At 41.3% G+C, this 27,925-nt stretch overlaps 1 protein-coding gene across 1 annotated transcript; it reads right to left on the reverse strand.

The window, feature by feature from the left end:
- Positions 1-21,495: 21,495 nt before the first annotated feature.
- Positions 21,496-27,129, reverse strand: LOC142257878 (tyrosinase-like). The gene is made up of 4 exons (XM_075330148.1): positions 26,335-27,129; positions 25,352-25,565; positions 24,633-24,774; positions 21,496-21,676 (listed from the first exon to the last, which is right to left on the reverse strand). Exons 1-4 carry the CDS (start codon positions 27,127-27,129, stop codon positions 21,496-21,498), a joined length of 1,332 nt encoding a protein of 443 aa, XP_075186263.1.
- Between the last annotated feature and the right edge of the window lie 796 nt (positions 27,130-27,925).

Below are 27,925 nucleotides of genomic sequence, written 5' to 3' on the forward strand. Positions count from 1 at the left end.
ATGAGTGGAGCACTCTGGTGGTCAGTATATAAGTTGAGCACTCTGGTGGTCAGTATATGAGTGGAGCACTCTGGTGGTCAGTATATGAGCAGAGCACTCTGGTGGTCAGTATATGAGTGGAGCACTCTGGTGGTCAGTATATGAGTGGAACACTCTAGTGGTCAGTCTATAAGTGGAGCACTCTGATGGTCAGTATATAAGTGGAACACTCCAGTGGTCAGTATATGAGTGGAACACTCTAGTGGTCAGTGTATAAGTGGAGCACTCTGGTGGTCAGTATATGAGTGGAACACTCTAGTGGTCAGTCTATAAGTGGAGCACTCTGATGGTCAGTATATAAGTGGAACACTCTAGTGGTCAGTATGAGTGGAACACTCTAGTGGTCAGTGTATAAGTGAAGCACTCTGGTGGTCAGTATATAAGTGGAGCACTCTGGTGGTCAGTATATGAGTGGAGCACTCTGGTGGTCAGTATATGAGTGGAGCACTCTGGTGGTCAGTCTATAAGTGGAGCACTCTGGTGGTCAGTATATGAGTGGAGCACTCTGGTGGTCAGTATATAAGTGGAGCACTCTGGTGGTCAGTATATGAGTGGAGCACTCTGGTGGTCAGTATATGAGCAGAGCACTCTGGTGGTCAGTATATGAGTGGAGCACTCTGGTGGTCAGTATATAAGTGGAGCACTCTGGTGGTCAGTCTATAAGTGGAGCACTCTGGTGGTCAGTATATGAGTGGAGCACTCTGGTGGTCAGTATATAAGTGGAGCACTCTGGTGGTCAGTATATGAGTGGAGCACTCTGGTGGTCAGTATATGAGCAGAGCACTCTGGTGGTCAGTATATGAGTGGAGCACTCTGGTGGTCAGTATATAAGTGGAGCACTCTGGTGGTCAGTCTATAAGTGGAGCACTCTGGTGGTCAGTATATGAGTGGAGCACTCTGGTGGTCAGTATATAAGTGGAGCACTCTGGTGGTCAGTATATGAGTGGAGCACTCTGGTGGTCAGTATATGAGCAGAGCACTCTGGTGGTCAGTATATGAGTGGAGCACTCTGGTGGTCAGTATATAAGTGGAGCACTCTGGTGGTCAGTATATGAGTGGAGCACTCTGGTGGTCAGTATATGAGCAGAGCACTCTGGTGGTCAGTATATGAGTGGAGCACTCTGGTGGTCAGTATATAAGTGGAGCACTCTGGTGGTCAGTCTATAAGTGGAGCACTCTGGTGGTCAGTATATGAGTGGAGCACTCTGGTGGTCAGTATATAAGTGGAGCACTCTGGTGGTCAGTATATGAGTGGAGCACTCTGGTGGTCAGTATATGAGCAGAGCACTCTGGTGGTCAGTATATGAGTGGAGCACTCTGGTGGTCAGTATATAAGTGGAGCACTCTGGTGGTCAGTATATGAGTGGAGCACTCTGGTGGTCAGTATATGAGCAGAGCACTCTGGTGGTCAGTATATGAGTGGAGCACTCTGGTGGTCAGTATATAAGTGGAGCACTCGGGTGGTCAGTCTATAAGTGGATCACTCTGGTGGTCAGTATATGAGTGGAGCACTCTGGTGGTCAGGATATAAGTGGAGCACTCTGGTGGTCAGTATATGAGTGGAGCACTCTGGTGGTCAGTATATGAGCAGAGCACTCTGGTGGTCAGTATATGAGTGGAGCACTCTGGTGGTCAGTATATGAGTGGAGCACTCTGGTGGTCAGTCTATAAGTGGAGCACTCTGGTGGTCAGTATATGAGTGGAGCACTCTGGTGGTCAGTATATAAGTTGAGCACTCTGGTGGTCAGTATATGAGTGGAGCACTCTGGTGGTCAGTATATGAGCAGAGCACTCTGGTGGTCAGTATATGAGTGGAGCACTCTGGTGGTCAGTATATGAGTGGAACACTCTAGTGGTCAGTCTATAAGTGGAGCACTCTGATGGTCAGTATATAAGTGGAACACTCCAGTGGTCAGTATATGAGTGGAACACTCTAGTGGTCAGTGTATAAGTGGAGCACTCTGGTGGTCAGTATATGAGTGGAACACTCTAGTGGTCAGTCTATAAGTGGAGCACTCTGATGGTCAGTATATAAGTGGAACACTCTAGTGGTCAGTATGAGTGGAACACTCTAGTGGTCAGTGTATAAGTGAAGCACTCTGGTGGTCAGTATATAAGTGGAGCACTCTGGTGGTCAGTATATGAGTGGAGCACTCTGGTGGTCAGTATATGAGTGGAGCACTCTGGTGGTCAGTCTATAAGTGGAGCACTCTGGTGGTCAGTATATGAGTGGAGCACTCTGGTGGTCAGTATATAAGTGGAGCACTCTGGTGGTCAGTATATGAGTGGAGCACTCTGGTGGTCAGTATATGAGCAGAGCACTCTGGTGGTCAGTATATGAGTGGAGCACTCTGGTGGTCAGTATATAAGTGGAGCACTCTGGTGGTCAGTCTATAAGTGGAGCACTCTGGTGGTCAGTATATGAGTGGAGCACTCTGGTGGTCAGTATATAAGTGGAGCACTCTGGTGGTCAGTATATGAGTGGAGCACTCTGGTGGTCAGTATATGAGCAGAGCACTCTGGTGGTCAGTATATGAGTGGAGCACTCTGGTGGTCAGTATATAAGTGGAGCACTCTGGTGGTCAGTCTATAAGTGGAGCACTCTGGTGGTCAGTATATGAGTGGAGCACTCTGGTGGTCAGTATATAAGTGGAGCACTCTGGTGGTCAGTATATGAGTGGAGCACTCTGGTGGTCAGTATATGAGCAGAGCACTCTGGTGGTCAGTATATGAGTGGAGCACTCTGGTGGTCAGTATATAAGTGGAGCACTCTGGTGGTCAGTCTATAAGTGGAGCACTCTGGTGGTCAGTATATGAGTGGAGCACTCTGGTGGTCAGTATATAAGTGGAGCACTCTGGTGGTCAGTATATGAGTGGAGCACTCTGGTGGTCAGTATATGAGCAGAGCACTCTGGTGGTCAGTATATGAGTGGAGCACTCTGGTGGTCAGTATATAAGTGGAGCACTCTGGTGGTCAGTATATGAGTGGAGCACTCTGGTGGTCAGTATATGAGCAGAGCACTCTGGTGGTCAGTATATGAGTGGAGCACTCTGGTGGTCAGTATATAAGTGGAGCACTCGGGTGGTCAGTCTATAAGTGGAGCACTCTGGTGGTCAGTATATGAGTGGAGCACTCTGGTGGTCAGGATATAAGTGGAGCACTCTGGTGGTCAGTATATGAGTGGAGCACTCTGGTGGTCAGTATATGAGCAGAGCACTCTGGTGGTCAGTATATGAGTGGAGCACTCTGGTGGTCAGTATATAAGTGGAGCACTCTGGTGGTCAGTCTATAAGTGGAGCACTCTGGTGGTCAGTATATGAGTGGAGCACTCTGGTGGTCAGTATATAAGTTGAGCACTCTGGTGGTCAGTATATGAGTGGAGCACTCTGGTGGTCAGTATATGAGCAGAGCACTCTGGTGGTCAGTATATGAGTGGAGCACTCTGGTGGTCAGTATATAAGTGGAGCACTCTTGTGGTCAGTCTATAAGTGGAGCACTCTGGTGGTCAGTCTATAAGTGGAGCACTCTGGCTGGCAGCATTCATGGACCTTTCTTGCACACTCTATAGGTGACTCTGGCAGTGTTTAGGTAGCACTCTGGCTGTTGTTGGAGTGCACTGTTGCTGGCATTATTCCGGGGCACAGTAACATTCTCCCGTTATCCCGGTTGTGGGCACGTTGTGCCTGGCATTCTGCCGCCCGGTGTGTGCCCATGCTTGTGCCCAGGGCCGGCTGTCCGCACCAGTGAGTGAGATGCCTTTGGACTGGCGATGGAGGAGCTCTGCCCGCAGGATCCGGCGCCATGCAAGTCCATCAGGTGTTTGCTCCTCCATATGGAAGTAACATCGCAGCGAATGTGCTGATGGCGGCCATTCTTCAGCGGAGACTCCACAGCTCGGGCTCCGGGGCAGAAACCAGAAGAAGCGCAGCTCCGGGCTGCGAACTCAACTCCCAGCCCCTAATTCATCATTACAGGCGCCGCAAAACGGAGACAAGTGATCCGCGGCCGGAAAGAAGGAGGCGAAGTAACGGACCCGCGGCCAAATCCAGGACCCCCCGTCCCCAGCCCCTCCAGGAGGAGCGAACAAGAGGACTGATCATTAAAGAGACAGCACTCTACAGAGAATCAGCCACTATCGCTACTGAGGGACAGGGGAACTTCAGACAATGATACAAAGCTAAAAAATACTCCCCACAAAATACTCACATAAAACTGCCACATAGTGCCCCCACATAGTGCCACAGTAATATACAGCTATTACGTAATCCTCCTCCACATAGTGCTCACAATAGTCCCTGTAATGCCACCATATAGTGCCACAGTAATATACAGCTATTACGTAATCCTCCTCCACATAGTGCTCACAATAGTCCCTGTAATGCCACCATATAGTGCCACAGTAATATACAGCTATTACGTAATCCTCCTCCACATAGTGCTCACAATAGTCCCTGTAATGCCACCATATAGTGCCACAGTAATATACAGCTATTACGTAATCCTCCTCCACATAGTGCTCACAATAGTCCCTGTAATGCCACCATATAGTGCCACAGTAATATACAGCTATTACGTAATCCTCCTCCACATAGTGCTCACAATAGTCCCTGTAATGCCACCATATAGTGCCACAGTAATGTACAGCTATTACGTAATCCTCCTCCAGATAGTGCTCACAATAGTCCCTGTAATGCCCCCACATAGTGCCACAGTAATATACAGCTATTACGTAATCCTCCTCCACATAGTGCTCACAATAGTCCCTGTAATGCCACCATATAGTGCCACAGTAATATACAGCTATTACGTAATCCTCCTCCACATAGTGCTCACAATAGTCCCTGTAATGCCACCATATAGTGCCACAGTAATATACAGCTATTACGTAATCCTCCTCCACATAGTGCTCACAATAGTCCCTGTAATGCCACCATATAGTGCCACAGTAATGTACAGCTATTACGTAATCCTCCTCCAGATAGTGCTCACAATAGTCCCTGTAATGCCACCATATAGTGCCAGAGTAATATACAGCTATTACGTAATCCTCCTCCAGATAGTGCTCACAATAGTCCCTGTAATGCCACCATATAGTGCCACAGTAATGTACAGCTATTACGTAATCCTCCTCCAGATAGTGCTTACAATAGTCCCTGTAATGCCACCATATAGTGCCAGAGTAATATACAGCTATTACGTAATCCTCCTCCACATAGTGCTCACAATAGTCCCTGTAATGCCACCACATAGTGCCACAGTAATATACAGCTATTACGTAATCCTCCTCCAGATAGTGCTCACAATAGTCCCTGTAATGCTACCACATAGTGCCACAGTAATGTACAGCTATTACGTAATCCTCCTCCACATAGTGCTCACAATAGTCCCTGTAATGCCACCATATAGTGCCACAGTAATGTACAGCTATTAAGTAATCCTCCTCCACATAGTGCTCACAATAGTCCCTGTAATGCCACCATATAGTGCCAGAGTAATATACAGCTATTACGTAATCCTCCTCCAGATAGTGCTCACAATAGTCCCTGTAATGCCACCATATAGTGCCACAGTAATATACAGCTTTTACGTAATCCTCCTCCAGATAGTGCTCACAATAGTCCCTGTAATGCCACCACATAGTGCCACAGTAATATACAGCTATTATGTAATCCTCCTCCAGACAGTGCTCACAATAGTCCCTGTAATGCCACCATATAGTGCCACAGTAATATACAGCTATTACGTAATCCTCCTCCAGATAGTGCTCACAATAGTCCCTGTAATGCCACCATATAGTGCCACAGTAATATACAGCTTTTACGTAATCCTCCTCCAGATAGTGCTCACAATAGTCCCTGTAATGCCACCACATAGTGCCACAGTAATATACAGCTATTATGTAATCCTCCTCCAGATAGTGCTCACAATAGTCCCTGTAATGCCACCATATAGTGCCACAGTAATATACAGCTATTACATAATCCTCCTCCAGATAGTGCTCACAATAGTCCCTGTAATGCCACCACATAGTGCCACAGTAATATACAGCTATTATGTAATCCTCCTCCAGATAGTGCTCACAATAGTCCCTGTAATGCCACCATATAGTGCCACAGTAATATACAGCTATTACGTAATCCTCCTCTTGAGTGTCTGGTGTGACCTCTTGTGCAGCAATAATGGCATCTAAAGGTCTCTGGTAATTGGCGATTATTCCTGCACATTGGATGGAGGAGTTTTAGCCTGTTCTTCCCTACAATTCAGCTTCTCCTCTGCTATAGAGGTGTTTTTCTCCCATGAATTTCTCGCTTCTGGTCCTATCACAACATTTCTGTAGGATTAAGGTCAGGACTGGGACTCGATGTCACACTTGTGTCACAGGTGATGGACAATCATGTGGTTTCTGGCTATAGAAGGTCACAGTGTTTGGCTGTGCAGAATGCTCCCTGACTTTCCATTGTTCCTGCTGTCAGTATTCATTGGTATAGGAGCTTTCCTGGTGGACTTTCATCTCTCCCCTTTTGGACCCAGCAGGATCTCGCCTCCACCCAGCTGCTGATCATCAGTATTCACCTTGTGCTTAAATACTCCCTTCTTCCCTGGACTGGTGCTTGTGATATTTTTCAGCTCATTCAAGCTCTGGTTGCAAGCAGGTGACTTGTACTCCTCATTGCTGAAAACTTTACTGAACTCCTGCCTGAGTCATCTGTGGATAAGTAGTTCATGCATTTTCCACCTGTGTGTCCCCCTTGTGTCGTCTGTAGTGGTTAGTGGGGTTGATGAAGAGCTCATCCCATTCATCCTCTATTTATGGTCCAGCACTAAGGATATCTAGGGTCAGGTATCCAGCTTGGCGCATAGGTATGAAACTAATCCAGGATGGTGAGGGACCCCAGGGACCAGCGGTAGGTTTAGTCAGGGGTCACCGTCTTCCCCTTCCCTAGACACAGGGTTTCCCTTCCCTTTCACTTGGTAGTTCCCCGTACCTAGTGTGACACTTGACCATTCCACGACTGCACCTTTATCCTTCTTTATCCTTCTTTTTGTAGAATGACTTCAGGTTTTTGGTCGCTGTTTTACTCCATGACCCAGGTTCCCCTGAGGCTCAGCTCCTGGGCAGACGTCTGGATATTTTCCTTAATGTTTCATGATGATATTCAGAATTGATTGTCCTATCGGTGATGATGGCCGTCCTGGCCCCGATGCGGCAGAACCGACCCAAGCCATGAAACTACGGTCACCACGTGTCACAGATGAGCTTTTATGCTGTGTGTTTCTCTCACCAAATATACCTCTTATTTTTGAACCCAAAGTGCTCTATTTTCACTCATCCATCCACAAACATAGTTGCAGGAGCCTTTTGTCTTCTCCATCGTTGGCATACTGCAGATAAGCAGCAATGTTCTTTCGGAGAGCAGCAGCTCTGTCCTTGCCGTGCACACCATTGATGCTCAGTGTCCTCCTGATGGTGCACTCATCAACATTAACACTAGCTAATGTGTCACAGGCCTTTGGTCACTTAGAGGAGATCTTGGGTACCTTTGTGACCTTGGGTTCCTTTGCTTGTTCCTTGAACACCTTCAATTGTACACAATTGGCAGAGTCCAAGCTCTTTAGAGATGGTTTATTAACCTTTTCCAGCCTGATGAGCATCAACAACATCATCTTTCAAGGTCCTTAGACATCTCCTTTGTTTGTGATATGATACAATTCCACAAACGTGTTGTGAAGATCAGACTTTGGATCCATGTTCTTTAAATAAAAAAGGTTGCCCATTCTCAACTGATTGTCCATATATAGAGAGTATATTCAGAGACACTATAGACAGGTGAGGTACAGCATGTACAGCTTATACAGTGGGCAGTAAAGTATATAGACATGTATAGACTGTATATACAGAGTATGTACAGTATATATGGACATGTGATGTTCAGTATATACTGTATATAGCGTGCAGTGTAGGGCATATTTCGGTGGATTATAATGAAGCCATCCGGTGCCGGTGAGTGGATACGAGCTGACAGCCATTTGCCTGCTAAGTGGGGATGTGACATGACAATCCGGCTCGCGATGTGACATATTCGCTGGCACCACTTTCTGTCGCTCCGAGTTTCAGATCATCGCTGCATAGATTACATTTCCTACATTGCAATTTATGTTAAATAACATCACAATTTGCCCAGAAGTCGCAGCGCTTTACAGTCACACCCGTCACTCTGCCATGTCTGCACATCACTTAAAGGGGAACCCCGCGTCTCCAGCCTGAGAACAACAAACAAGAAAAATGCAGAAAAAAATGGATCCTAAAGCTGGTAATATTCTATAATGTCAGCACTTGTGATATAGCTATAGTTCTCAGGATAGGAAAGAGAGAAATAAATAGGTAGATACAGCGGCATGCAAAAGTTTGTGCACCCCTGGTCAAAATTACTGTTCTTGTGAACAGTTAAGCAAGTGGAAGATGAAGTGATCTCTAAAAAGGCATAAAGTTACAAATTACCCATTTCCATTGTATTTTAGGCAAATATATATATTTAATCTTTTACATTTTAACATGAAAACGTTTGGGCACCCTACATGGTTAGTACCTAATAGCACACCCATTGGCAAGTATAACAGCTTGTAAACACTTTTTGCAGACGCCAAGAGTCTTTCACTTCTTGTTTGAAGGATTTTCATCCATTATTTCTTGGAGATGTCTTCCAGTTCTGTGAGATTCCTGGCTTGTCTTGCATGCACTGCTCTTCCTTGGAGACGTCTTCCAGTTCTGTGAGATTCCTGGCTCCTCTTGCATGCTTTGCTCTTCCTTGGAGATATCTTCCAGTTCCGTGGGATTCCTGGCTCTTCTTGCATGCACTGCTCTTCCTTGGAGAAGTCTTCCAGTTCTGTGAGATTCCTGGCTCATCTTCCATGCACTACTCTTCCTTGGAGACATCTTCCAGTTCTGTGAGATTCCTGGCTCATCTTGCATGTACTGCTCTTACTTGGAGATATCTTCCAGTTCCGTGAGATTCCTGGCTCTTCTTGCATGTACTGCTCTTACTTGGAGACATCTTCCAGTTCTGTGAGATTCCTGGCTCATCTTGCATGCTCTGCTCTTCCTTGGAAACGTCTTCCAGTTCTGTGAGATTCCTGGCTCATCTTGCATGCACTGCTCTTCCTTGGAGACGTCTTCCAGTTCTGTGAGATTCCTGGCTCTTGCATGTACTGCTCTTACTTGGAGACATCTTCCAGTTCTGTGAGATTCCTGGCCGTCTTGTATGCACTGTTCTCTCTTGGAGACATCTTCCAGTTCTGTGAGATTCCTGGCTCATCTTGCATGCTCTGCTCTTCCATGGAGACATCTTCCAGTTCTGTGAGATTCCTGGCTCATCTTGCATGCTCTGCTCTTCCATGGAGACATCTTCCAGTTCTGTGAGATTCCTGGCCGTCTTGTATGCACTGCTCTCTCTTGGAGATGTTTTCCAGTTCTGTGAGATTCCTGGCTCATCTTGCATGCTCTGCTCTTCCATGGAGACATCTTCCAGTTCTGTGAGATTCCTGGCCGTCTTGTATGCACTGCTCTCTCTTGGAGATGTTTTCCAGTTCTGTGAGATTCCTGGCTCATCTTGCATGCTCTGCTCTTCCATGGAGACATCTTCCAGTTCTGTGAGATTCCTGGCCGTCTTGTATGCACTGTTCTCTCTTGGAGACATCTTCCAGTTCTGTGAGATTCCTGGCTCGTCTTCCATGCTCTGCTGTTTTGAGGTCTAGCCACAGATTTTCATTGATGTTTAGATCAGTGGATTGTGAGGCTGTTGTAAAACCTTCAGCTTGCGCCTTTTGAGGTCGTCTATTGTGTATTTTATTGTGTGTTTAGGATCATTGTCCATTTGTAGATGCCATCTTCTCTCCTCTTTTCAACTTCAGCTTTTTTACAGTAAAATTTCTTCCATGCGGTTTACAAAAACAGTAATTTTGAGCAGGGGCGCCAAAACGTTTACATGCCACTGTAGATAGATGAATAGATAATGTTTAACAGTAAGTAGAGTTACGTTGCACTGCTGTTCCAGTATAATGCTTTTTTCTCTTGGGTGGGCAGTTATACAGCAGCACAGAGTATTTCAGGAGATGAATCAGTAGATATTATGGGATACGCTGAAGATTACATAGTGTACGGGGAAGACCAACAGCAGCACAGAGTATTTAGGGACTGATTTTACCAGACATCATAGTGATCGTTACACAGTAGAATGACCCGGCTCTCCCAGCAGCACAGAGTATTTCTAGAGATGGGTATCTGATTTGTGTTTCTGTGTCTTTCAGAGATGCGGTGATCACAGTCCTCAGCCTTTATGACTTTCTGCTTTCTTTTGCCCTTGGACTATAAAAAAAAAAATAATCTGAGAGCGAATTTCTCATGGTCCCTCCGGATGGAAGTGCAGGGGCTGAGATGTCGCCATACGAGCCTGTGGCGGAGTGTGAAGCGCATGGCGGGTCTGCGGGGAGCCGAGGTCTCTGCTCAGCTCCATTATTAGTCACTGAGGCTGATAACTGTGGACAATTCCTCCATCTAATGAGCTACATGTGAGATATCGATCATAGAAAGGTTCCCTGCACAAGGCGATGCAGCATCGCAACCTGATGGAAAGGGTTCTTTACTGTAAGAGCAGTAGACTATGGAAACTGCTGGCAGCAGAATTACTAATACTAATACTAATGCATATAACCTCCTCCAAATTACAGATTATTACAGTGTAGCTTCTGACTCACAACCTGCCATCTACCCCAGAGCTGCATTCACCATACTGCTGATTATTACTGGAAACTGTCAGCAAGTTGGTCAGTTTAGCTGAGCTCCCATCATGCAGATTATTCAGTAGTGCTTTCATATTCCTGGTTGTCTAAGGTGGAAAGGTTATTAATATTTGTGACCTAAACCTTTCTACAGCTGAGGGTCTGCTACAATGGTATTCAGTTTAGTTTTTTCTGCTCACATTGCTACAAAGGGGTCAGATCTATTCAGATCACAACAGATTGTCAAGAATAAATGCAATAGTAATTTATATCCATTCACTGACAGAAAGCAGAGATCTTGAAAATAACAAAGAAAATTGGAAAATAAGTCAAAACCCAAAACCACCTAATTAATCAATGGGTGAAGCTCGCCCGCACGGCGGCAGAATGCTAAGTGTTTGTCCCTGTTTTGCCTCTGCAGTAATCACCAGTATCTGACTACGTATTAGGAAAGAAGAATCAAATTAATTAGGAGCAAACGACTGAGAAAGCCATTATTAGAATCCACAGCAAATCTGAATAATCAGAAATGAAGTAAGAGCAGCGGCAAAGAGAAGGCGAGTAAATAAAGGAGACACCAAGATTATCATCCCCCGAGGGGATCGCAGATCTCAAGTGATAACAGATTATAAAGGAATTCTAATTCTGCACTGGTCATAACACTACGAGCCGAAAATAATATATAAACACAAACTACAGAGCAAGAGCTAGAAAATCATATATAACTACAAACTACAGAGCAAGAGCTAAAAAATGATATATAACTACATACTACAGAGCAAGAGCTAGAAAATCATATATAACTACAAACTACAGAGCAAGAGCTAAAAAATGATATATAACTACATACTACAGAGCAAGAGCTAGAAAATAATATACAACCACATACTACAGAGCAAGAGCTGGAAAAAAAATATACAACCACATACTACAGAGCAAGAGCTGGAAAAAAATATACAACCACATACAACAGAGCAAGAGCTAGAAAATCATATATAACTACATACTACACAGAGCATAAACTAAAACATAATATATAACCACATACTACAGAGCAAGAGCTAGGAAATAATATATAACTACATACTAGAGAGCAAGAGCTAAAAAATGATATATAACTACATACTACAGAGCAAGAGCTAAAAAATGATATATAACTACATACTACAGAGCAAGAGCTAGAAAATCATATATAACAACATACTACAGAGCAAGAGATAGAAAATAATATACAACCACATACAACAGAGCAAGAGCTGGGAAATAATATATAACTACATACTACAGCGCAAGAGCTAGAAAATAATATACAACTACATACTACAGTGCAAGAACTAGGAAATAATATATAACTACATACTACAGAGCAAGAGCTAAAAAATGATATATAACTACATACTACAGCGCAAGAGCTAGGAAATAATATATAACTACATACTACAGCGCAAGAGTTAGGAAATAATATATAACTACATACTACAGAGCAAGATCTAGAAAATAATATATAACTACAAACTACAGAGCAAGAGCTGGAAAATAATACATAACTACATACTACAGAGCAAGAGCTAAAAAATGATATATAACTACATACTACAGAGCAAGAGCTAGGAAATAATAAATAACTACAAACTACAGAGCAAGAGCTAGAAAATAATATATAACTACATACTAAAGAGCAAGAGCTGGGAAATAATATATAACTACATACTACAGAGTAAGAGCTAGAAAATAATATATAACTACATACTACAGAGCAAGATATAGGAAATAATATATAACTACATACTACAGAGCAAGAACTAGAAAATTGCATATAACTACATACTAAAGAGCAAGAGCTGGGAAATAATATATAACCACATACTAAAGAGCAAGAGCCTGGGAAATAATATATAACTACATACTACAGAGTAAGAGCTAGAAAATAATATATAACTACATACTGCAGCGCAAGAGCTAGGAAATAATATATAACTACATACTACAGAGCAAGATCTAGAAAATAATATATAACTACAAACTACAGAGCAAGAGCTGGAAAATAATACATAACTACATACTACAGAGCAAGAGCTAAAAAATGATATATAACTACATACTACAGAGCAAGAGCTAGGAAATAATATATAACTACATACTACAGAGCAAGAGCTAGGAAATAATAAATAACTACATACTACAGAGCAAGAACTAGAAAATAATATATAGCTACATACTACAGAGCAAGAACTAGAAAATAACATATAACTACATACTAAAGAGCAAGAGCTGGGAAATAATATATAACTACATACTACAGAGTAAGAGCTAGAAAATAATATATAACTACATACTGCAGCGCAAGAGCTAGGAAATAACATATAACTACATACTACAGAGTAAGAGCTAAAAAATGATAAATAACCACATACTACAGAGCAAGAGCTAGAAAATCATATATAACTACATACTACAGAGTAAGAGCTAGAAAATCATATATAACTACATACTACAGAGCAAGAGCTAAAAAATTATATATAACCACGTACTACAGAGTAAGAGCTAGAAAATCATATATAATAACGACATACAACAGAGCAAGAGCTGGGAAATAATATATAACTACATACTACAGAGCAAGAACTAGAAAATCATATATAACGACATACTACAGAGCAAGAGCTGGGAAATAATATATAACTACATACTACAGAGCAAGAGCTAGAAAATAATATATAACTACATACTACAGAGCAAGAGCTAGAAAATCATATATAACGACATACTACAGAGCAAGAGCTAGAAAATAATATATAACTACATACTACAGAGCAAGAGCTAGAAAATCATACTACATACTACAGAGCAAGAGCTAGAAAATAATATATAACTACATACCACAGAGCGAGAGCTAGAAAATAATATATAACTACATACTACAGAGGAAGAGCTAGAAAATCATATATAATTACATACTACAGAGCAAGAGCTGGAAAAATAATATACAACCACATACTACATAGCAAGAGCTAGAAAATAAAATATAACTACAAATCACAGAGCAAGAGCTAGAAAATAATATACAACCACATACTACAGAGCTAGGAAATAATAAATAACTACATACTACAGAGCAAGAGCTAGAAATAATATATAACTACATATTACAGAGGAAGAGCTAGAAAGTAATGTATAACTACATACTACAGAGCAAGAGCTAGAAAATAATATATAACCACAAACTACAGAGCAAGAGCTAGAAAATAATATATAAACACATACTACAGAGCAACAGCTAAGAAAAAGGTATATTGTGGATATGGGAAGTATTATTGCAATTATATTCCTGTGCATAGGAGCAGTATTATAGTAGTTATATTCTTGTACATATGAACAGTATTATAATAGTTATATTCTTGTATTTAGGAGCAGTATTATAGTAGTTATATTCTTTTACATAGGGGCAGTATTATAGTAGTTATATTCTTGTAAGTAGTTATATTCTTGTACATAGGAGTAGTATTATAGTAGTTATATTCTTGTACATAGGAGCAGTATTATAGTAGTTATATTCTTGTACATAGGGGGCAGTATTATAGTAGTTATATTCTTGTACATAGGGGGCAGTATTATAGTAGTTATATTCTTGTACATAGGGGCAGTATTATAGTAGTTATATTCTTGTACATAGGAGCAGTATTATAGTAGTTATATTCTTGTACATAGGAGGCAGTATTATAGTAGTTATATTCTTGTACATAGGGGCAGTATTATAGTAGTTATATTCTTGTAAGTAGTTATATTCTTGTACATAGGAGCAGTATTATAGTAGTTATATTCTTGTATAAAGGGGCAGTATTATAGTAGTTATATTCTTGTACATAGGGGGAAGTATTATAGTAGTTATATTCTTGTACATAGGGGCAGTATTATAGTAGTTATATTCTTGTAAGTAGTTATATTCTTGTACATAGGAGCAGTATTATAGTAGTTATATTCTTGTATAAAGGGGCAGTATTATAGTAGTTATATTCTTGTACATAGGGGGAAGTATTATAGTAGTTATATTCTTGTACATAGAGGCAGTATTATAGTAGTTATATTCTTGTACATAGGGGGCAGCATTCTAGTAGTTATATTCTTATACATAGAGGGCAGTATTATAGTAGTTATATTCCTGTGCATAGGGGCAGTATTATAGTAGTTATATTCTTGTACATAGGAGCAGTATTATAGTAGTTATATTCTTGTACATAGGGGCAGTGTTATAGTAGTTACATTCTTGTACATAGGGGCAGTATTATAGTAGTTATATTCTTGTACATAGGGGCAGTATTATAGTAGTTATATTCTTGTACATAGGAGCAGTATTATAGTAGTTATATTCTTGTACATAGAGGGCAGTATTATAGAAGTTATATTCTTGTACATAGGAGCAGTATTATAGTACTTATATTCTTGTACATAGAGGGCAGTATTATAGTAGTTATATTCTTGTACATAGGGACAGTATTATAGTAGTTATATTCTTGTACATAGGGGCAGTATTATAGTAGTTATATTCTTGTACATAGAGGCAGTATTATAGTAGTTATATTCTTGTACATAGATGCAGTATTATAGTAGTTATATTGTTGTACATAGGGGCAGTCTTATAGTAGTTACATTCTTGTACATAGGGGCAGTATTATAGTAGTTATATTCTTTTACATAGAGGCAGTATTATAGTAGTTATATTCTTGTACATAGGGGCAGTATTATAGCAGTTATATTCTTGTACATAGGAGCAGTATTATAGTAGTTATATTCCTGTATATAGAGGACAGTATTATAGTAGTTATATTTTTGCGCATAGGGGCAGTATTATAGTAGTTATATTCTTATACATAGGGAGCAGTATTATAGTGGTTATATTCTTGTACATAGAGGCAGTATTATAGTAGTTATATTCTTGTATATAGGGGCAGCATTATAGTAGTTATATTCTTGTATATAGGGGCAGCATTATAGTAGTTATATTCTTGTATATAGGAGGCAGTATTATAGTAGTTATATTCTTGTACATAGGAGCAGTATTATAGCAGTTATATTCTTGTACATAGGAGCAGTATTATAGTAGTTATAGTCTTGTACACAGGGGCAGTTTTATAGTAGTTATATTCTTGTACATAGGGGCAGTATTATAGCAGTTATATTCTTGTACATAGGAGCAGTATTATAGTAGTTATATTCCTGTATATAGAGGACAGTATTATAGTAGTTATATTCTTGTACACAGGGGCAGTATTATAGTAGTTATATTCTTGTACATAGGAGGCAGTATTATAGTAGTTATATTCTTGTACATAGGAGCAGTATTATAGTAATTATATTCTTATAGATACGGGGCAGTATTATAGTAGTTATATTTTTGTACATAGGGGCAGTATTATAGCAGTTATATTCTTGTACATAGGAGCAGTATTATAGTAGTTATATTCCTGTATATAGAGGACAGTATTATAGTAGTTATATTCTTGTACATAGGGGCAGTATTATAGCAGTTATATTCTTGTACATAGGGGGCAGTATTATAGTAGTTATATTCTTGTATATAGCGGCAGTATTATAGTAGTTATATTCCTGTATATAGAGGACAGTATTATAGTAGTTATATTCTTGTATATAGGAGCAGTATTATAGTAGTTATATTCTTGTACAGAGGAGCAGTATTATAGTAGTTATATTCTTGTACATAGGGGCAGTATTATAGTAGTTATATTCTTGTACATAGGGGCAGTATTATAGTAGTTATATTCTTGTACATAGGAGCAGTATTATAGTAGTTATATTCCTGTATATAGAGGACAGTATTATAGTAGTTATATTCTTGTACATAGGGACAGTATTATAGTAGTTATACTCTTGTACATAGGGGCAGTATTATAGCAGTTATATTCTTGGACATAGGAGCAGTATTATAGTAGTTATATTCCTGTATATAGAGGACAGTATTATAGTAGTTATATTCTTGTATATAGGGGCAGTATTATATTCTTATTCTTTTTGCCTGTTTAGTAATGTTTTGTACAGATTGGAGGTGATATTATGCCTGTGAGCTGATGATCAGTTTTTCCTTCTCTCAGAATCACATGAAGACATTAGAATGAAGAATGTATTTAATATAATCTTGTGCGGTTCAGACATTGGAGGTGAGAATTGATCGTCTTTTACTTTTTCTTTGGTATTTTTACATTTTATATTTTCACCAACGCGACCTCGGTGCGAGCAGATTGATAACATTGGAGACATTTATTTGCAGGTCACAATGTCTCTAGTCTCTGGCCTTTCTCGTTTATGATTTCGGTAGGACTCTCTGAAGCTGGAGGGGGACAAACAATAACAAGGCTCAATTAAGGAATGTATTACACAGCACAGAGTATTTCAGGATAAAAATGGTCCGAAAAGAGGAGGGAGGCAGTGACCTGTCCATTATATGTCATGAACTTATAAAGGAAGTGAAGGCAGGTGGTCACAGAGCCGGGCATCTTCAGCAGCACAGAGTATTTCAGGAGAGGATTGTGCGGATATTGTGTAACTCTACTGTAACATAAAGTCTTGCAAATGTCAGATCTTTAATAATTATTTTAAATAACATTGTAGTTAAATTGTAACACAATTTTTAAAAGATACATTTTATTAATAATTGCACAGAGATTACGGCACTGATCATAGAGGTCCCCCTGCTGGATGTGATTGTTCCACTCCCTATTGAACCTCCAGTTATAGGAGCTTTCTATTCCTGGGATGAAAATTGCAGATTTATTTTAGTCCATGGCTTTTGTGTATCTCCAGCAGGGCCGTCAACTATCACAGCTCTTTGCAACTTTGTTCTTTTTGGGTTTTCAGGCTCCCTCTAGACTGCAACACCAGAGTGTGTGATTACAGCCCCTGCACCCAATATCATTACCCCCGCCTATTAGGAGTTGTAGAGACATGGTCACATACGGCACACAACCCTCCATACACTTAGGCTGCTTTCACACCTCCGGTTTTAGCAGAGCCGGCCAATCCGGCTCTAAAACCTATGCAACGGATGCGGCGACAATACCGCATCCTTTGCATACGTTTTTTACATGTGGCCCATCCGGTTTTTGCCGCTTGGGGCAGGCTCCTGAGCATGCGCAGTGGAAAAAAACGCATGCGGTAGCCGGATGCGGTTTTTGCCGCAGGACGCCGCATGCAGCGTCCATAGGCATGCATTGCAAATCGCGCCGCATCGACTGGATGCGGCGCAATGCGGTTTTTTTTGCCGGACAAAAAAACAAGCCAGGCAACATTCCATCCAGCCGCCGCATCAGCTAAATAGCTAAATCTGCTGCATGCGGCAAAAACCGGATGGAACGCAAGCCCATGCGGCACAATACGGCACTAATGTAAGTCTATGCAAAAAAAACGCAACCGGTATAAAAAAAACCGGTTGCGTTTTTTCTGCAAAGCACCGGATTGTGCCGCACAGGAAAAACCGGAGGTGTGAAAGCAGCCTAAGTAATTGGGGCCACTGTGGTCAGAGACAATGTAACTGCAGATAATTACAATACATATACAGTTAGGTCCAGAAATATTTGGACAGTGACACAATTTTGGCGAGTTGGGCTCTGCATGCCACCACATTGGATTTGAAATGAAACCTCTACAACAGAATTCAAGTGCAGATTGTAACGTTTAATTTGAAGGTTTGAACAAAAATATCTGATAGAAATTGTAGGAATTGTCACATTTCTTTACAAACACTCCACATTTTAGGAGGTCAAAAGTAATTGGACAAATAAACCAAACCCAAAGAAAATATTTTTATTTTCAATATTTTGTTGCGAATCCTTTGGAGGCAATCACTGCCTTAAGTCTGGAACCCATGGACATCACCAAACGCTGGGTTTCCTCCTTCTTAATGCTTTGCCAGGCCTTTACAGCCGCAGCCTTCAGGTCTTGCTTGTTTGTGGGTCTTTCCATCTTAAGTCTGGATTTGAGCAAGTGAAATGCATGCTCAATTGGGTTAAGATCTGGTGATTGACTTGGCCATTGCAGAATGTTCCACTTTTTTGCACTCATGAACTCCTGGGTAGCTTTGGCTGTATGCTTGGGGTCATTGTCCATCTGTACTATGAAGCGCCGTCCGATCAACTTTGCGGCATTTGGCTGAATCTGGGCTGAAAGTATATCCCGGTACACTTCAGAATTCATCCGGCTACTCTTGCCTGCTGTTATGTCATCAATAAACACAAGTGACCCAGTGCCATTGAAAGCCATGCATGCCCATGCCATCACGTTGCCTCCACCATGTTTTACAGAGGATGTGGTGTGCCTTGGATCATGTGCCGTTCCCTTTCTTCTCCAAACTTTTTTCTTCCCATCATTCTGGTACAGGTTGATCTTTGTCTCATCTGTCCATAGAATACTTTTCCAGAACTGAGCTGGCTTCATGAGGTGTTTTTCAGCAAATGTAACTCTGGCCTGTCTATTTTTGGAATTGATGAATGGTTTGCATCTAGATGTGAACCCTTTGTATTTACTTTCATGGAGTCTTCTCTTTACTGTTGACTTAGAGACAGATACACCTACTTCACTGAGAGTGTTCTGGACTTCAGTTGATGTTGTGAACGGGTTCTTCTTCACCAAAGAAAGTATGCGGCGATCATCCACCACTGTTGTCATCCGTGGACGCCCAGGCCTTTTTGAGTTCCCAAGCTCACCAGTCAATTCCTTTTTTCTCAGAATGTACCCGACTGTTGATTTTGCTACTCCAAGCATGTCTGCTATCTCTCTGATGGATTTTTTCTTTTTTTTCAGCCTCAGGATGTTCTGCTTCACCTCAATTGAGAGTTCCTTAGACCGCATGTTGTCTAGTCACAGCAACAGCTTCCAAATGCAAAACCACACACCTGTAATCAACCCCAGACCTTTTAACTACTTCATTGATTACAGGTTAACGAGGGAGACGCCTTCAGAGTAAATTGCAGCCCTTAGAGTCCCTTGTCCAATTAGTTTTGGTCCCTTGAAAAAGAGGAGGCTATGCATTACAGAGCTATGATTCCTAAACCCTTTCTCCGATTTAGATGTGAAAACTCTCATATTGCAGCTGGGAGTGTGCACTTTCAGCCCATATTATATATATAATTGTATATCTGAACATGTTTTTGTAAACAACTAAAATAACAAAACTTGTGTCACTGTCCAAATATTTCTGGACCTAACTGTAACTGCAAGTAATTAGGATGATTATGGTGACCTGGAAGGAGCGCTCTTCTATCATTTTTGGTAATAACAACCATTAATAGTGCACAGTCCTCCATGCACTTAAAGCAAATGAGAAGGTAAAGTCCATTATCAAAGCCATCTGTGAGCCAGGGTAAGAGGCAGTATTAGGGCGGCTCAGCCTCGTTAACCCTCGTGTTATCCCAGAGTTCATATTATTTCAAATATCCAGTTACTCTGATCAGGTATGGGGGCAATTTTGTGCAAATGGCTAACTTTTGGTAGGAAAAAACAGAAAAAAATAGTGTAAGGTACATAAGAGTGCACAGAATGTGGCGATTATACTGGACACATGTATTTATAAACATTGTAACATATTTACTAACATTGTAACTGTGTTTCTTGTTGCTGTCCTGTGCGGATGGATTTCAAGCTTTCCAAGGAACAGAATGTAAATTGAACATCAGATGAAAGGAGGATTAAGAAAATATGAAGGATAATTTGCAACAAGAAGAGGACGACATATTCATAAAGCGTTTGAAATGTCATCTTATTAAATAGGTGGAATTGCAATGTGTTTGTGCCATTTACCTCTTATTAAAAATCCTCTATGTTTTCAGGCAAGGAGGGATTTTTAATCATACCATTTACCGCTTGTTGCTTAGGTTACCGGCCACCTTTGCAGTCTATCAGCGGTGGCCGGTCTCCTAGGCAAAGAGCGCTGCACTTGCAAACTGTTAAATATAAAATTTGCAAATGCTGCTCTGAAGCTGTGTAGATCTCTGGATCCAGACAGTTTGAGGATCCCTGCGCTCCTACAATGCTACAGAGGCAAAACCACCCCTGCTCAAAGCATTGGAGAGTCCACAGTTTAGGCCAGTGGTGCAACCATGACGCTGGCCTGAACTGTCAATCATCAGGAGCACACTGCCCTCCAAATAAGCAGGAAGCAGGAAGGCAGAGGAGCAGTGTGCCCCTGAAGGCTGAGCTTCAGAAAACCCCAATTATGTTCACATGTGGCGTTTTTGCAGCATTTCTTTTCTGCAGCCAAAACATTCAGTCTTGGCAGTAAAAACGCTGCATATAAACTCAGCAAATAGCTGCATTTTTTTGCAACTTTTTTTTTGTATTTTTCAGGCGGGTTACATTTGTTTATAGTACATATTAATAATGCAAAAAATTCAGTGCAAATGTGATGCTGAGTATTTAATTTTTTTTTTGCAGTTTCTCATTACTTTCTATGGTTAAAAACATTGCAAAAATGCTGAATGAACTGACATGCTGCAGATCTTCAAAAACGCTCCAGTGCTAAAAAAAAAATAAAAAAGCTGCATGTGCCTGAGGATTCTGACGTTTCACTGCTTTTGCTGGAAATATAAACTGTAGCTTCTTTTCCACTTGAAAAAATGCAGCAAAACTCACTGCACAAACACCATGTGTGAACATAGCCTTACAGAGATACTTTACATTCCTTGGTACTTGGAGAATTTGTATCCCAGCTTGGAGGAGCTGCAAAGAAAATCCTTGTTCCTGTAACAGGGAAAGTAGGGGGTGGCGCATTCATTGGGGCCTTGTCCAAACTGGTTATTTTCTGGGTAGTGGTCTGGGGTCCCGTTATACCTTTGCAACCACTCTTCAAATATCCTGCAAGACAATATTTAATCAATTGTTAGAAATATTGTGTGTGCGCAGCCGCATGCCTTAAAATCACTGTGCAATTAACTGTGCTTCCAATCCTTACTATCTGTGATTGCTGTCCTTAGTTTAGTCCTGAATATCAGGCCACGTCACACTAAGCAACATCGCTAGCAACATCGCTGCTGAGGCACGACTTTTGTGACGTAGCAGCGATGTTGCTGGTGATGTCGCTGTGTGTGACATCCAGCAACAACCTGGCCCCTGCTGTGAGGTTGTTGGTTGTTGCTGAATGTCCTGGACCATTTTTTGTTCGTCGCTCTCCCGCTGTGAAGCACAGATCGCTGTGTGTGACAGCGAGACAGCAACAACTAAATGTGCAGGCAGCAGGAGCCGGCTTCTGCGGACGCTGGTAACCACGGTAAATATCGGTTAACCAAGAAACCCTTTCCTTGGTTACCCGATATTTACCTTAGTTACCAGAGTCCGCCGCTCTCACGCTGTCAGTGCCGGCTCCTGCTCTCTGCACACATAGCCGGAGTACCCACCGGGTAATTAACCCGATGTGTACTGTGGCTAGGAGTGCAGGGAGCCAGCACTAAGCGGTTTGCGCTGGTAACCAAGGTAAATATCGGGTTGGTTCCCCGATATTTACCTTAGTTACAAAGCGCAGCATCACTTCCACGCGTCGCTGCTGGCTGGGGGCTGGTCACTGGTTGCTGGTGAGATCTGTCTGTGTGACAACTCACCAGCAACCCGTGTAGCGACGCTCCAGCGATCCCTGCCAGGTCAGGTTGCTGGTGGGATCGCTGGAGCGTCGCTTAGTGTGACGGTACCTTAGCTTCGTCCTGATTATCCTTAACTTAGTACTGAATATCCTTGGCTTAGTTCTGAATATCCTTGGCTTAGTCCTGAATATCCTTGGCTTAGTCGTGAATATCCTTGGCTTAGTCCTGTATATCCTTGTCTTAGTCCTGTATATCCTTGGCTTAGTCCTGAATATCCTTGGCTTAGTCCTGAATATCCTTAGCTTTGTCCTGAATATTCTTAGCTTAGTCCTGAAAATCCGTGGTTTAGTTCTGAATATTCTTAGCTTAGTCCTGAATATTCTTAGCTTAGTCCTGAATATCCTGAGCTTAGTCCTGAATATCCTTAGCTTAGTCCTGAATATTCTTAGCTTAGTCCTGAAAATCCGTGGTTTAGTTCTGAATATTCTTAGCTTAGTCCTGAATATTCTTAGCTTAGTCCTGAATATCCTTAGCTTAGTCCTGAATATTCTTAGCTTAGTACTGAATATCCTTGGCTTAGTTCTGAATATCCTTGGCTTAGTTCTGAATATCCTTGGCTTAGTCCTGAATATCCTTGGCTTAGTCGTGTATATCCTTGGCTTAGTCCTGTATATCCTTGTCTTAGTTCTGTATATCCTCAGTTTAGTCCTGAATATTTTTAGCTTAGTACTGAATATCCTTGGCTTAGTCCTGAATATCCTTGGCTTAGTCCTGAATATCCTTAGCTTAGTCCTGAATATCCTTAGCTTAGTCCTGAATATCCTTAGCTTAGTCCTGAATATCTTTAGCTTAGTATTGAATATTCTTGGCTTAGTCCTGAATATTCTTAGCTTAGTCCTGAAAATCCGTGGTTTAGTTCTGAATATTCTTAGCTTAGTCCTGAATATTCTTAGCTTAGTCCTGAATATCCTTAGCTTAGTCCTGAATATTCTTAGCTTAGTACTGAATATCCTTGGCTTAGTTCTGAATATCCTTGGCTTAGTTCTGAATATCCTTGGCTTAGTCCTGAATATCCTTGGCTTAGTCATGTATATCCTTGGCTTAGTCCTGTATATCCTTGTCTTAGTTCTGTATATCCTTAGTTTAGTCCTGAATATTCTTAGCTTAGTACTGAATATCATTGGCTTAGTCCTGAATATCCTTGGCTTAGTCCTGAATATCCTTAGCTTAGTCCTGAATATCCTTAGCTTAGTCCTGAATATCCTTAGCTTAGTCCTGAATATCTTTAGCTTAGTATTGAATATTCTTGGCTTAGTCCTGAATATCCTTAGCTTAGTCCTGAATATTCTTAGCTTAGTCCTGAATATCCTTGGCTTAGTCCTGAATATCCTTGGCTTAGTCCTGAATATCCTTAGCTTAGTCCTGAATATTCTTAGCTTAGTCCTGAATATCTTTAGCTTAGTATTGAATATTCTTGGCTTAGTCCTGAATATCCTTAGCTTAGTCCTGAATATTCTTAGCTTAGTCCTGAAAATCCGTGGTTCAGTTCTGAATATTCTTAGCTTAGTCCTGAATATCTTTAGCTTAGTCCTGAATATTCTTAGCTTAGTCCTGAATATTCTTAGCTTAGTCCTGAATATTCTTAGCTTAGTCCTGAATATTCTTAGCTTAGTCCTGAAAATCCGTGGTTCAGTTCTGAATATTCTTAGCTTAGTCCTGAAAATCCGTGGTTCAGTTCTGAATATTCTTAGCTTAGTCCTGAATATTCTTAGCTTAGTCCTGAATATTCTTAGCTTAGTCCTGAATATTCTTAGCTTAGTCCTGAATATCTTTAGCTTAGTCCTGAATATTCTTAGCTTAGTCCTGAATATTCTTAAATTAGTCCTGAATATTCTTAGCTTAGTCCTGAATATTCTTAGCTTAGTCCTGAATATTCTTAGCTTAGTCCTGAATATTCTTAGCTTAGTCCTGAATATTCTTGGCTTAGTCCTGAATATCCTTGGCTTAGTCCTGAATATTCTTGGCTTAGTCCTGAATATCCTTGGCTTAGTCCTGAATATCCGTGGTTTAGTCCTGAATATATTTTACATCCCCCATCCCTGTATCTAATTCTGGCATATCCGGGTGACAACTGATAGGTTTTGCCCGTAAAGATGAATTCAGACTGATTTTCTTTGTCTTTTCTTTGTATCATTACATAATATTGACCGTAGTGAATGTAACACGAGGGAACTCACTTGTCAACAAAGCAGTGATGCAGCAGGAAGATGGGGTCATTGCTGGAGATGGTGACCTGGGACATGGTTCCCCCTAAATAAATGTGAACCAGGTTGTGCATGTTACGCCCCAATGTGGTCCCGTCCGAGGGTCCAAGGAAACCTAAAAAATGGATCAAACACCAAGAGAGTCAGCAATGCCGGGTGATATTAGTGGTGAGTGTCACATTGTAGGCAGGTGACTATAGAAAAGGCAGTGGCACGTGGACCGCCCTATGGGTCCTTGGGGGCTTGGGCAGATCACGTATTAACATCCAGGACCTGTCCTTAAACCATAATTCCCAACATTCCTTATAAATCATACTAAGGCTTTGTTCAAACGTTGCGTTCTTGCTGCTTTTTTTTTTACGCGATTTATGCAAATTAAAAGCTGATTTTCACAGCATCAGGAAAGCGATGAGATTCCAGAAATCTCCTGCAGACATCTGCTTACAGGAAGCAGCTTATTTACTGCCAAGATGGAAGATTTTCCTGCCGAAAAAAATGCTGCAAAAACGCAACGTGTGAACAAAGCCTTACCCTGGAAGAGGAAGCTCAGATCGCTGCTGCTGTTTGCCATGTGCTGTAGAGATGAGTACTCAGCACCATCAATCTCAGCTTCCAGCAGCCCATACATTTCTATGTTCCTGACTATATATATATATATATATATATATATATATATACAGATGGTCCCCCACCTTCTAAAGCGCTCCGTAAGCTCCTCCTGGAGGTGGTGTTGTACGGGGCGGTGTCAAAGTCTCTCCATTTCAGGGTGTCCTCTACGTCTTGGAAGGAGGGGAGGCTGCTGGCGCGGGGATCTGAGCCCGGTTTTCGGTGGAGTCTTTCCCTCTGGCACTCGTCACCCGCCGTTTGGCAGTAGGCATCGGCATAATTAAACCCGCTGCACATAGACTCATGTGGAGAACATTGTGTTAGTACAATATGGGGGTGTGAGGACTTTTCTTTTTTGCTCTGTTTATGCTGATGTTGGACATTCCCTTTAGGGTATGTGCACACACTGCAGATTTGGTGCAGGAAGAAATCTGCACCTTCTGGCAGAAAAAAAAGAAAAACGCATGCATTTTTACTGCGTTTTCGGTGCATTTTTTTTCATACATTTTTTAAGAAGTCAATGGTCAGAAGGGCTAAAAAAACAGTAGAAAAAAATGCTCCAACAATTGACATGCTGCACCAAAATCTGCACCAAATCTGCACCAAAATCTGTACCAAATCTGCACCAAATCTGCACCAAAATCTGCATCAAATCTGCACCAAATCTGCACCAAAATCTGCACCAAATCTGCAACAAATCTGCACCAAAATCTGCACCAAATCTGCATCAAAATCTGCAGCAAATATGCACCAAATCTGCACTTAAATCTGCATCAGAATCTGCACCAAATCTGCACCAAATCTCCACCAAATCTGCACCAAATCTGCACCAAAATCTGCACCAAATCGGCAAGGAAAAAAAAAGCAATGTGCGCACAGAACTTCAGAAATCTCATAGACTTTATACCAGGCATAGAAAATGAGCCAGCAGGGTGCAGAAGTAAGGTATAGACCTGAATTAGGCTCACAGCAGAATTATGAATGCAGCTCTGCATGTGATTAGAGGATAGAAGTAAAGATCAGCACTGAAGCAAATCTTCGCCCCCAGACGTCGGTTCCGGATACTCACTTTCCAGAATGCAAAGTGCGAGCCGTCGTCCAGGAACCCCTGCACATTACTGGCTCCGAGGAACTCGTTGGTGCAGATGGAGCAGTTCTTCTCCCCTCTCCAGTCATAATAAGGAATGGCGAAGTCTTCATCTCCACTCAAGAGCTGGATTTCCCTCTCAAAGAACATGAGACCCAGACGATGCCAACCGGGGAAAGCCGGGCCCTGATGGGCGTAGTTTGTGCTAAAATCAAATGTTCCATTGACCAAAAGGGGCTTCATGGAGTAATAATGAATCCAAGCAAAAACGTCAAAGATGGTGGCATCCACGAAGCGGTACGAGTCCCGGTGGTGTCTGTCCCCGGTGGACAGGACGACAAAATCCGCGCTTTTTGTGGTTTTGGCCAAAGCCAAGTAACTGAAGAACCTCTTCCTTTCCATAAGTGACAGCTGGCGGATTTCCTTCCGCTCCACGGTCTTCTCGCGGTCGCACTCCGCTCCGGTGTGGCCGTACTTGCATTGGCCACAGTTGTAGCCGCTGAAGTTTCCAAAACATTTACAAGTGTTGTCAAAATAAAACCGCGGCCAGTTCAGGCGATCGTCGTAAAACTGGCGGACACGTCCAGAAACCAACGGTGTAAAGACGACATTGTTTCTACACTGACCACGGCCGGATCGTGACCCACAGGGGCTACCATCCTGCCATAACGGGCAACAGGTTTTTGACCGTAGAGCTGCACTTGTGGTACAAGACCTGGGGAACTGACAATGGATCACCCCCAAAAACAGGACCAAAAATGTGCACAGCGTAATCATGGTCTCCGGATAAAGACCCCCCTAAAAGGGAAAAAGAAAGACCCCGAATATTACATCCACTGCAACTATATATAATACAAACATATAATACTGAGTAACAAGAAGAAATATAGTATTATAGTAGTTATATTCTTGTACATAGCAGCAGTATTATAGTAGTTATATTCTTGTACATAACGGCAGTATTATAGTAGTTATATTCTTGTACATAGGGGCAGTATTATAGTAGTTATTTTCTTGCATATAGGAGCAGTATTATAGTAGTTATATTCTTGTATATAGGGGGCAGTATTATAGTAGTTATATTCTTGTACATAGGAGCAGTATTATAGTAGTTATATTCTTGTACATAGCAGCAGTATTATAGTAGTTATATTCTTGTACATAGGGGCAGTATTATAGTAGTTATTTTCTTGCATATAGGAGCAGTATTATAGTAGTTATATTCTTGTATATAGGGGGCAGTATTATAGTAGTTATATTCTTGTACATAGGGGCAGTATTATAGTAGTTATATTCTTGTACATAGGAGCAGTATTATAGTAGTTATATTCTTGTACATAGGAGCAGTATTATAGTAGTTATATTCTTGTATATAGGGGCAGTATTATAGTAGTTATATTCTTGTATATAGGGGGCAGTATTATAGTAGTTATATTCTTGTACATAGGGGCAGTATTATAGTAGTTATATTCTTGTACATAGGGGCAGTATTATAGTAGTTATTTTCTTGCATATAGGAGCAGTATTATAGTAGTTATATTCTTGTATATAGGGGGCAGTATTATAGTAGTTA

The sequence above is a fragment of the Anomaloglossus baeobatrachus genome, chromosome 12, assembly GCF_048569485.1.
Source record: "Anomaloglossus baeobatrachus isolate aAnoBae1 chromosome 12, aAnoBae1.hap1, whole genome shotgun sequence".
NCBI classification, from domain to species: Eukaryota; Metazoa; Chordata; class Amphibia; order Anura; family Aromobatidae; genus Anomaloglossus; species Anomaloglossus baeobatrachus.